Source organism: Oncorhynchus kisutch, linkage group LG3, assembly GCF_002021735.2.
Source record: "Oncorhynchus kisutch isolate 150728-3 linkage group LG3, Okis_V2, whole genome shotgun sequence".
NCBI lineage: Eukaryota > Metazoa > Chordata > Actinopteri > Salmoniformes > Salmonidae > Oncorhynchus > Oncorhynchus kisutch.
This window is the reverse complement of record NC_034176.2, coordinates 32,793,476-32,805,992: the sequence shown is the minus strand read 5'-3', so window position 1 is coordinate 32,805,992 and position 12,517 is coordinate 32,793,476. Positions and strand designations below refer to the sequence as shown.

The following is a 12,517-nucleotide window of genomic DNA, read 5'->3' as shown; positions in this document are numbered from 1 at the left end:
CTAGAGCAGAAACACACAGGCAGCAGGCTAGAGCAGAAACACACAGGCAGCAGGCTAGAGCAGAAACACACAGGCAGCAGGCTAGAGCAGAAACACACAGGCACCAGGCCAGAGCAGAAACACACAGGCAGCAGGCTAGAGCAGAAACACACAGGCAGCAGGCTAGAGCAGAAACACACAGGCACCAGGCCAGAGCAGAAACACACAGGCACCAGGCTAGAGCAGAAACACACAGGCACCAGGCTAGAGCAGAAACACACAGGCACCAGGCTAGAGCAGAAACACACAGGCACCAGGCCAGAGCAGAAACACACAGGCACCAGGCTAGAGCAGAAACACACAGGCACCAGGCTAGAGCAGAAACACACAGGCACCAGGCTAGTAAAGTCTATCAGTTTTAATGACAGACTAATAGGGTTATTTCTGAGGTCAGGGCTTTACATCATTTCCCATTGGTTTAATCACTTTTATTTTCCAGGCTGATTGCCAAGACAAAACAAAGAGGAGATTTACCCACCCAGCCACAACACAACCAGAGGAGAGAGAGAGAGTGAGAGTGAATGGGAGAGGCAGGGAAGATTCGCAATTTTGTAAATTAGGTTGTTCTTCATTTTACAATAGACTCAAATTAAATAGGTGGTTAGGTTATACTTTTATTAAATTGAAATGAAAGCATTCATGTGCAACCATGCACAAAGAATGAACCAGGAATATGATATTACAATGGCAATATCATGGTTAAAACTCTGTTTTTCATCCCATCACAAAACCTCAGAAGAATGAATTTACTAAAGTTGTTTGAACTTCAAGTATTGACCAGCTAAGGACAATGGGCCAAATCCTAACTGTGACTTTCTGAACTTGGATAAAAGTGACAATAGTGTTATTACAATTCCAAACATGAGTTTAATCTGAGAAAGTTGGTTACAGTAGTTTACAGCTGTACAATCGCTTCTGCAGTCTTATCAAGACACACAGTACCAGTCCTTCCTAATACTGTCTCCCTTTCTCCTATACATGTATTCCAACAGTTCTTCTTTCTTACACAAACCAAAACAATGAATACAGTTGTAACTAATTCCATAGCGCTTAAAGGGAATGTATCCATGAAGTGAATAATATTCATTGCTTAAAGGGAATATTCACTACATGGATACATTCCCTTTAAGCACTGAACAGTCCCTGTTAATCCTGTCAACAAAGGAAGTAAACAACAGCAAAGGCAAAGCACAGGAAACAACATGGAACATTCAGGTGAATAGAGCCACTATTACAGTAGCTGATGCTGGATGTCACCAGAGTCATATAAATATATGGCTCTGGATGTCAGTGGGAGACAAATGACATACTTCAAACATGCAGTAATGACATACTTCTGACATCTGCAGGCAGAGATGGCGTACAGTATGTTAGCAGAGTTCTCCATCATTGTCTAATGCACAGCATGTTCCCAAATAGATGGACCTGCTCATAACAGACAAGGCGATGGTGATGTAGGCACAGCATAACTAATATAGACAAAATCATGATCAACAAAACACATCTTTACAAAAACAACTCCACAACATGGGGCGAATTCGAGATCAAAAGAGAAAATATGCAACGTCTTTTGAGTCAGAATCCATTACACCTTTTTTGTTTGTGTTTGAGATCAGACTTGATGGATTTGATATCAAAAGTAAAATAACTCACAATATACTGCCTGCCCTACAAAGGCAAAACGCAATAACTACGAATTTTGATCAGAATATATCAGAAATTGCTGTCTTTTACATAAAAAGACTTTGAAGTCAGATTTTGCAGTAAAAAACAAACAAACATAGGTACTGCGTTTTGTAGGGCAGTATACAAACGTAGTGCTTTCTGATACTGCTGAACAATAATCTAAAACACGTCTGCCTTATAAATGAAGCTGTAGAATCAATAACTCACTTCAGTCTTAGTTAAAGAAAGAAAACACACGAGGAGAGTTGAACCACATTCATCTAAGCAGCACCGTTATAAAGAAACAATACCGAATTAAATGCATTGGATTAGTATTTAAATGTATTTACAATGATACAACGTTACGATCACGACGACTCGATCTGTTAATGAAGAGGCAGGACTATAGCTAATTAAACGAGCTAACTTCTACAGCGATATGATAGCATACATACTGTACATATATACTTCAAGTCTATTTACAGAGCTACCTTAACAACAGTTGTAAAGATGATCTATTTGTTAAAGGGAAAACTTTAGGCTTAGACATCTCCCTCAGTAAAATAAGTGACAGGCTAACAAACAAAATCATCTGCATTGTATTAAACATTCCCCCATTCAATATGAACTGAAACTAGACAGCTGTACAACACATGCCCTCATAAAGTAATACGAACATTTAATGATTATGTACATAGATACATCAGGTCTGGAAGGAACCACCACAGACAGCTAGAAATACAGCTTTGCACTGGCAAAATCTTCGAGGAAAACCTGTTTCAGGCACTGTAGTCCCTTTATCGTGCACTGCTTTTCACCAGGGCCCATAGCGCTCTGGTCAAAAGTAGCCCACCATGTAGGGAATAGGGTGCCATTTGGGGCGTGCGTCGAGTCTCAGCAGAGAAACGGTCGAGTCAGTCCTCAGGTGCGGAAAGAGCATTATTCTGATCATTTAGGACTGTGCAACAGCAACTACAGTAGCTATGACGTTTCAAAACTCAAGTAGACCAGTGTCAGTGCCTGCCTGTCAGTAATGACCTCATTTACACCAGAATCTCTCAAAATGATGCATCAATTCAACCTGTACTGTTCATTACAAACATGTAGATTAAGTGACCCATACATTTTATTTCCCATTATACCACAGAGCTAAAGAATAATTGCCTTGTATATTTAGCATAGACTTAGCCCTTATCTATGAATAAATTCCAGCAAACCTGCCATATTAGTGTTTATGCAGTAACCTTGTTTACACGACCACTGCCCATGAACACAACCTATTTCTGAAACCTGAGAGCATCTACAGTACATGTACCGGTGGGAGGAGTTTTGCATTTGGATATTACCCAACCACAGGATAGAAAACATGTTCACATGTTCCTGTGTTTAATACATACTACAATGCAGGTTGGAATGAATTGGGGCCTCAGTCATTTCAACCCTTTAGAATCTGTTAGAAAAGGTTTTCCCTATCTTACAGCAGGTCAGTAGAAAGGCAGTACCTCTCTCTCAGAGCGTTTTAAACCAACTGGCCTTCTCATTTCCTGCCTCTTGCCTTTCAATGTTTAAAGGCTTCTCATTTGGTAGCAGTCCTCAGCATTCCGCTCTAAACCACTAAAACCTTTCCATTTCGCCGTGCACTTCTCCCTCATTTCATGAAACCATATCTATTTTACAGACATCATCATCTCTAAATAGTCCACAATTCTGCCATTATTTTTCTTCATTGATAGTTTCCATTCAGGGCAGTTTTAATTACACTTGCAAGGCATAAACTGTCTAAAACAATCAAATGCATAATTTAAAGAATAACCTAGGGTATTTGTCACCTGATCCCAGATCTGTTTGTGCTCTTGCCAACTCCATTGCTTGTCAATGAGTAAGAAAGAGTTGGCATGCTAGTACAAACAGACTGGCACTCAGGCTAGGGCATTTACAGAACCAGGTTTAGTATAATACAGCACCCCTCCCATCCACCAGGCTGGTCGGGGGTGAGAGGTCGAGGGCTAGAGGTGAGGGGTTAGGCAGGGGTAGAGCTCTTGTCGTTGCCCGGGCTGGGTCTGGGGTCTGCTCTGAGGGGTTTGTGCTGAGGGCTGCTCCTCAGGTTGTCATCCATCTGCAGGAGAACAAACACAGTCAGTAACCATACATTGAGATTTTGTGTCACTGACCTACACACAATAATATCTCAAAATGTAAAAAACCTTAATAAAAAATGAAAAGCTGAGATGTCTTGAGTCAATAAGTATTCAACCCCTTTGTTATGGGAAGCCTAAATATGTTCAGGAGTAAAACTGTGCTAACAATTCACATACATTTTTTGGAAAGACTACCCCAATTATCTGTAAGGTCCCTCAGTCGAGTACTGAATTTCAAGAACAGATTCAACCACACCAACCAGGGAGGTTTCTCAAGGCCTCGCAAAGAAGGGCACCAACTGGTAGATGTGTAAAAATACAAACACAAACCCTAAATACTATTTGAGCAATATCCCTTTGAGCATATTAACAACGCTTCGGATGGTGTATCAATACAGCCAAATACTACAAAGATACTGGCTCCTTCCTAACTCAGTTGTTGGAGAGGAAGGAAACTGGCTCAGGGATTTCACCATGAGGACAATGGGGATTTTAATACAGTTATCGAGTTTAATGGTTGTGATATGAGAACTGAGGATGGATCAACAACATTTTAGTTACTCACCAAATACTAACCTAAATGACAGAGTGGAAAGAAGGAAGCCTGCACAGAATAAAAATATTCCAAAACATACTTCCTGTTTGCAACAAGGCACTTTAAAAAAAAAATCTTAACATTTTGTAACCAATTTCGTGGTATCCAATTGTTTAGTAGCTACTATCTTGTCTCATCGCTACAACTCCCGTACGGGCTCCGGAGAGACGAAGGTTGAAGGTCATGCGTCCTCCGATACACAACCCAACCAAGCCGCACACAGCGCGCATCCAGGGTCTCTGGTGGCAGAGCTGGCGCTGCAGTGCCCTTAACCACTGCGCCACCCGGCAAGTCACTAGGCAAGTCAGTTAAGAACAAATTCTTATTTACAACGACGGCCTAGGAACAGTTGGTTAACTGCCTTGCTCAGGGGCAGAACGACGGTTACTGTCAGCCCAGGGATTCGATCTAGCAACCTTTCGGTTACTGGCCCAACGCTCTAACCACAAGGCTACCTGCCGCCCCTACTTAAGTAATACTCCCAAAAATATATTATATATAATGTCCTGAATATGTTTGGGGAAAAACAAACACAACACATCACCAAGTACCACTCTTCATATTTTCAAGCATGGAGGTGGCTGCATCATGTAATGGGTATGCTTGTCATCGGCAAGGACTAGGGAGATTTTTTTTTAGGATAAAAAGAAACGGAATACAGCTAAGCACAGGCAAAATCCTAGAGGAAAACCTGGTTTTCTGCTTTCCAACAGACACTGGGAGACAAATTCACCTTTCAGCAGGACAATAACCTAAAACGCAAGGCCACATCTACACTGGAGTTGCTTACAAAGACGACATTGAACGTTAGAATTTTGACTTAAATCGTCTTGAAATCTATGGCAAGACTTTAAAATGGCGCTCTACCAATGATCAACAACCTACTTGACAGAACTTGAAGAATTTTTAAAAGAGTAATGGGCAAATAATGTACAATCCAGATGTGCAAAGCTCTTAGAGACTTACCCAGAACGACTCAGAGCTGTAATCGCTGCCAAAGGTGTATCTCACACGTATTGTCTCAGGGGGGTGAATACTTATCTAATCAAGATTAGTGTTTTATTTTCATTAAATGTTACAATTTTTCCTCCACTTTGACATTAGATTATTTTGTGTAGATCATTGACCAAAAATGACAATTCAACTCTTTTTCATCCAACTTTTTAACACAACAAAATGAGGAAAATAACAAGAGGTGTGAATACTTTCCGAAGGCACTGTATAACACAGTTACTAACCACAATATAAACACACACACGCACTCACGGATGAACATGCATGCGAGCGTGCACACACAAACAGAAGAAGTGAACTAATCTTGAAATACGTATAACAACAAAAAAGTGTCTAACTAATTAATGCTCACAATATACTCGAATGACTAACACAACACACGCAAATACACACGGAGACGAGAGCAGCAGGACCTTCTCTATGAGGTTGGACTCTTTGTTTACAAGCTGAGTGAGTTTCTGCAGGTTGACATCCACCGTCTCCTGAACCGGCTGGGGAGACCCTAGAGAGAGAGGGTGGGTGGAGCAGGAACAGGAACAAGGGGAGAGAGAGAGCCCATTATACAAAGAAAGCCCAGATACAGAGAGCAGAGAGAGATATGCCAGAACGCAGCAGAAGTTCTCCATCACAGCCCAGACAAAAGAAGCAATAAACCGTGTTCGTTCGCCGACGCACCGACACATACACAGACGGTTAGGTATTGCTCCTGCTGCAAATGACAACTTGGCAAAAGTTGTACGTCCTGTGTTTAGAAAAGGCTTTGCAGGACCTGAAGTTCACCAGATTTTCACTGACACGTTCTATTAAAAACCCAGCAGGATCTTTGTAACCCTTACCCAATACCCTGGACCTGAAGCAATCATCAATGTATAAACTGACACACACACGGCGTAGAGCGCTGGTCTCACCGGGATGACTGCTGAAGTGAGCGTTGAGTATGTGGTCACAGAAGCGCTGGAGGTTGTCCAGCTGTCTGAGGTGGCTCTGCAGAGGGCTGCTGGGTAGGCTGGCCTTGTGGAGGGGAGCTACAAAGCCAAACACAAATGCATCCAGACTGCATGGCCTGGGCCACAGAGAAAGACAGCTACATTAATACACCACACAGAATATAATCACACCCAGCCTAATCTAGCATCTGACCAAATTACACAAGAACTCACGTGTTCCCAAAGAAGTAGTAGGCCATCCCCAATCTGTGGGAAAGCAGATTCAGACACTCCTTAGCTTCACTGTAAATCTGACGAGAGAGGGGACAGGGAAAGGTGAATTTACTTAGAATGCAGGGTTGGGATATCATTTGGTATCAAGTTGTCCCCACAGTGTATGTTCCTGTCCTAGCTTTCCCTCCATGGTGTGTAGAGGGGATCTGTCCTACCTTTCCCTCCATGGTGTGTAGAGGGGATCTGTCCTACCTTTCCCTCCATGGTGTGTAGAGGGGATCTGTCCTACCTTTCCCTCCACCTCAGTGATAGTGTGTAGAGGGAATCTGTCCTACCTTTCCCTCCATCTCAGTGATGGTGTGTAGAGGGAATCTGTCCTACCTTTCCCTCCACCTCAGTGATGGTGTGTAGAGGGATCTGTCCTACCTTTCCCTCCATCTCAGTGATGGTGTGTAGAGGGATCTGTCCTACCTTTCCCTCCATCTCAGTGATGGTGTGTAGAGGGAATCTGTCCTACCTTTCCCTCCACCTCAGTGATGGTGTGTAGAGGGATCTGTCCTACCTTTCCCTCCATCTCAGTGATGGTGTGTAGAGGGATCTGTCCTACCTTTCCCTCCACCTCAGTGATGGTGTGTAGAGGGATCTGTCCTACCTTTCCCTCCATCTCAGTGATGGTGTGTAGAGGGAATCTGTCCTACCTTTCCCTCCACCTCAGTGATGGTGTGTAGAGGGATCTGTCCTACCTTTCCCTCCATCTCAGTGATGGTGTGTAGAGGGATCTGTCCTACCTTTCCCTCCATCTCAGTGATGGTGTGTAGAGGGAATCTGTCCTACCTTTCCCTCCACCTCAGTGATAGTGTGTAGAGGGATCTGTCCTACCTTTCCCTCCACCTCAGTGATAGTGTGTAGAGGGAATCTGTCTTACCTTTCCCTCCACCTCAGTGATAGTGTGTAGAGGGAATCTGTCCTACCTTTCCCTCCACCTCAGTGATAGTGTGTAGAGGAGACTCTCCCTTGGTCAGCAGGATCCGGGACAGGGCTGTGTTGGCATGGCGACCAGGGACCAGGAAGTTGAGGGGAAAGGGAGAGCGGGAGGCGAACCACGGCCGAGTCAGGTTAGCATAGTTCTCAGCATCCACCCAGAATGTGTGTAACTACAGGACAACACACACACAGAATACATATTTAGAATACAGTACACAATACAGGGCACATAACACTCAGTACACAAACAAAAAACTGCTGGACTTTCAAAATGTGTCTCAGTGCAAAACAACATACACACCCACAACAATCAGCACACAACAACTACACACACGGGTTGTTCCTACCAGGGCTGGTCGTAGTTTCTCCTCCAATAGAGCGATGTAGGCCATGGTGTCTGCTCCCTGCCTCGCCGACAACTCATAGTCTGCATTAAACCTCTGCTAGACAACACACAGGCTTTGTTGTTAGCACTGCACTGCAAATACAACTCATAGTCTGCATTAAACCTCTGCTAGACAACACACAGGCTTTGTTGTTAGCACTGCACTGCAAATACAACTCATAGTCTGCATTAAACCTCTGCTAGACAACACACAGGCTTTGTTGTTAGCACTGCAAATACAACTCATAGTCTGCATTAAACCTCTGCTAGACAACACACAGGCTTTGTTGTTAGCACTGCACTGCAAATACAACTCATAGTCTGCATTAAACCTCTGCTAGACAACACACAGGCTTTGTTGTTAGCACTGCACTGCAAATACAACTCATAGTCTGCATTAAACCTCTGCTAGACAACACACAGGCTTTGTTGTTAGCACTGCAAATACAACTCATAGTCTGCATTAAACCTCTGCTAGACAACACACAGGCTTTGTTGTTAGCACTGCACTGCAAATACAACTCATAGTCTGCATTAAACCTCTGCTAGACAACACACAGGCTTTGTTGTTAGCACTGCAAATACAACTCATAGTCTGCATTAAACCTCTGCTAGACAACACACAGGCTTTGTTGTTAGCACTGCACTGCAAATACAGTTCTTAAAAAGGTCATTTATGGTGAAGGCAGAAAGGAGACTTTACCTGTTTTCTCAGGAAGTTGAGAATCTGAGCAGGTTCGGTTATTGTGGATCCCTGGTAGACCAACTCTGGCACTGTGCCTGTAGTGTTGGATAGAGGGGAAACAGTGGGCCAGTAGTGTTGGTTATAGGGGAGTTTGACAGTGTGTCTTTCATCCTGTGCTACTGCACAATCCAAATGTCATGGACTACACAACTACAGTAGAGCAGGCATAGAGACAACACCTCAGACTGACAATGTGCTATATGTATAGTAAGCAGTCAATTTGATAGTCTTGCATCAGATAGTCATGTATCTATTCCTACCTACTATAGTAGCCTAGTGATGTTTTTTTACATGGTGAAATGACATAATAATTATCATGTTATTACTTGTATAAGAACAACTGAATTCTGTTTCTTTGGACTTTAAACCAAGCAGCAGTACCTGTCAAAGTCTTCCACGTCCAGTCTATGGGAGTTACTGTGATCGTGGCTCCAGAGAACTTGGCATAGGCCTGAGAGAGAGCATAGATACGATAGTTGTTCAGAGGAATGACAAGAAATAAGAGTATTTGACAACTTTACTGAACAACACTTTATTATAAAGCCAACATAATAATAATAACCATGAGTAATGGTAGAAGACATGACAGTCATTTGTCATGAACTGTCCCTTGCTCTAGCCAGGTAAGATCATATCAATGTTGTCAGAGTACTATGAACTTTCATATCAATGTTGTCAGAGTACTATGTAGGCTTTCATATCAATGTTGTCAGAGTACTATGTAGGCTTTCATATCAATGTTGTCAGAGTACTATGTAGGCTTTCATATCAATGTTGTCAGTGTACTATGTAGGCTTTCATATAAATGTTGTCAGAGTACTATGTAGGCTTTCATATCAATGTTGTCAGAGTACTATGTAGGCTTTCCTATCAATGTTGTCAGAGTACTATGTAGGCTTTCCTATCAATGTTGTCAGAGTATTATGTAGGCTTTCATATCAATGTTGTCAGAGTACTATGTAGGCTTTCATATCAATGTTGTCAGTGTACTATGTAGGCTTTCATATCAATGTTGTCAGAGTACTATGTAGGCTTTCATATCAATGTTGTCAGAGTACTATGTAGGCTTTCATATCAATGTTGTCAGAGTACTATGTAGGCTTTCATATCAATGTTGTCAGAGTACTATGTAGGCTTTCCTATCAATGTTGTCAGAGTACTATGTAGGCTTTCATATCAATGTTGTCAGAGTACTATGTAGGCTTTCCTATCAATGTTGTCAGAGTACTATGTAGGCTTTCCTATCAATGTTGTCAGAGTACTATGTAGGCTTTCCTATCAATGTTGTCAGAGTACTATGTAGGCTTTCCTATCAATGTTGTCAGAGTACTATGTAGGCTTTCCTATCAATGTTGTCAGAGTACTATGTAGGCTTTCCTATCAATGTTGTCAGAGTACTATGTAGGCTTTCATATCCTTGTTGTCAGAGTACTATGTAGGCTTTCATATCATTGTTGTCAGAGTACTATGTAGGCTTTCATATCCTTGTTGTCAGAGTACTATATAGGCTTTCATATCCTTGTTGTCAGAGTACTATGTAGGCTTTCATATCCTTGTTGTCAGAGTACTATATAGGCTTTCATATCAATGTTGTCAAAGTAGTACGCTTTCTGGGGTATGGCATGTTAAGCTCTGTAAGATATGAGGGCTGTGACGATACCAGAATCACAATATTTTTTCCATGGCAAAAATTAAACCACGAAGCAGACCAAACTCGTTGGTCCTTTAAAAAACTGTATGTCAAATAGTGTGTGCTATAGTTTAGAAAATAAGTACATATGACTCTGGGTGACAACTTAAACATGTTTGTTTGCAGAATTAGTGCAGTTTTCCTCCCAAAAGTTAAAGTAACACTTTATTTGGATAGTCTATAATAGAGCATCTACAGATGGACTATCAGTAACATTTCAACTAACTATCTACTAACCCTGGCATTAACCTCAACCCTTTCCCTTTCCCTAACTCTAACCTTAACCCTTATTATAAACCTTACCCTAACCTTACCCCGTACCCTTATTACCCTAACCCTAACCTCAGCAAGCAGTTTCTTATCAACAGATAGTCAGTTGCTTATCAACAGAATGTTTGTTGATAGTCCATCTGTAGATGCTCTATCCAAATAAAGTGTGTCTGAAGCTTCTCGTTTTGTTTCCACCGCACTAACAAGTATGGCTATACTGGTATCGTCACGGCCCTACAAGATATCACTAGGTATCATTTGGCATTGGCTCCAGTTCTAAAAGCAGACTATCACCATGGTGGGTAAGCACCAAGAACAACAATACAGATATGGCAGTCCTAGTGGACAAGTGACAGTGATAACACACATGGCAACGTGAGGCCATATCTATTGACTTAAAAAGAGACGACATTTAACAATCTGAGTTCTTTGTATCTCATACAAAGAACTTAGATTGTTAAGCGTCTTGTCCTTTTAGTCAATAGATATGGCTAGGCAAAGAGTAGCCCAGAAAGGTAGCTATGAGAAAAAGTGTAGTCCAAACAGAGGAAGTGCAGGAAACATGTAGGCTTATAGTAATCATGCCAAATTGTTTTGTTGACACTGTCAGCCAGCAAATTATCTGGCAGCTGTACACCTTTTTCAACAGGAACGGTGTCACCTTGTTATGAGAGCTTGTGCAAATTCGTTGCATTGTTCATACAGTATCTGCAACTAGCCTATAGGGAACGGGATCATGCAAGTGTCCTAGCAAAATAGGGATATGTTCAAATTAACTACTGGGATACATAACTACACAGTTAAGCATAAGAAGACAGGAGAATGGTCGTACCGAGGACAGTAGTAGTAAATCAAGATAGAGCTGACCTTGAACTTGAAGAAATGTTAGCAATGAGAATGGCATCTGACAGCTATTAGCTACTGTAGCTAGTTAGCTACAGACAGTTAGACAAATTCTGAACAGTGCATGTTGTTAGTTGGTTCAAGTTTTCATTGAAAAGCCTCTAAAAGGCTAGATGATTAGAAAAAACAAAATACCAAATATCGATTCTACCACTAATACTTAGCTAACTTTCCAGTTTGTTAATGTTAGCTAGCTAGCTAAAATTGCTCAGTCTTGTTGATGGTTTTGCATCATCAAAGGTGAAGATTGTCAGATAAAACAATGAGAAATGTAGCCATGCAGTACAACATTCGTGACACAAAGATCATATCATAATTTCGTATTTTATGAACGCATTTACCAGCACTATGAGAGACTCTGTGTGGACGGAAGGCAAACCCCAATCACCTCCCCAGCATCTCAGCTCCATGGTGGCCGCCATGTTTGTTTGCTGCCGTGATCAGGAAGTGGGTGGTCAAAAAAAAGTATATTCAAATAGTATATTTCTACGACAAACAGGACTGATGGTTTACTCCTCCTGGGTTGCTGGCCATTAGCTGCTGGCTTACTCCTCCTGGGGTCCAAACACATTAGCTCACTTACATCACACAATACATTTTTTTAAACAGTGCATCATATAACATTATTACACCACTGCATATCTACAATACAAAATGTATAATACCACTATGCAACAATTTTACAATGTGTGTAGTGTGTGTAGTGTGTGTGTGTGTGTGTGTGTGTGTGTGTGTGTGTGTGTGTGTGTGTGTGTGTGTGTGTGTGTGCCTCTTCACAGTCCGCATTGTTCTGTTTTTTAAATATGATTTTACTGCTTGCATGAGTTACTTGATGTGGAATAGAGTTCCATATAGTCATGACTCTGTGTAGTACTGTGCACTTCCAGGAGTCTGTTCTGGACTTAGGGACGGTGAATAGACCCCTTGTG

The 12,517-nt window shown here is 41.8% G+C and overlaps 1 protein-coding gene across 3 annotated transcripts; it reads right to left on the bottom strand.

The window, feature by feature from the left end:
* Nucleotides 1–633: 633 nt before the first annotated feature.
* mtx3 (metaxin 3) lies at nucleotides 634–12,055 on the bottom strand. Of its 3 annotated transcripts, none has more exons than XM_031804480.1 (9): nucleotides 11,930–12,055; nucleotides 9,107–9,176; nucleotides 8,684–8,760; nucleotides 7,943–8,038; nucleotides 7,583–7,765; nucleotides 6,612–6,688; nucleotides 6,360–6,514; nucleotides 5,845–5,953; nucleotides 634–3,820 (listed from the first exon to the last, which is right to left on the bottom strand). In XM_031804480.1, the coding sequence occupies exons 1-9, from the start codon at nucleotides 12,008–12,010 to the stop codon at nucleotides 3,805–3,807; spliced, it is 864 nt and encodes a 287-aa protein (XP_031660340.1). In that variant the 5' UTR covers nucleotides 12,011–12,055; the 3' UTR covers nucleotides 634–3,804. The 3 variants fall into 3 exon arrangements, with proteins under 3 accessions (XP_031660340.1, XP_031660338.1, XP_031660339.1); XM_031804478.1 differs by having other exon boundaries at nucleotides 5,865–5,953; nucleotides 11,930–12,054; XM_031804479.1 differs by having other exon boundaries at nucleotides 5,865–5,953; nucleotides 7,943–8,035; nucleotides 11,930–12,054.
* Between the last annotated feature and the right edge of the window lie 462 nt (nucleotides 12,056–12,517).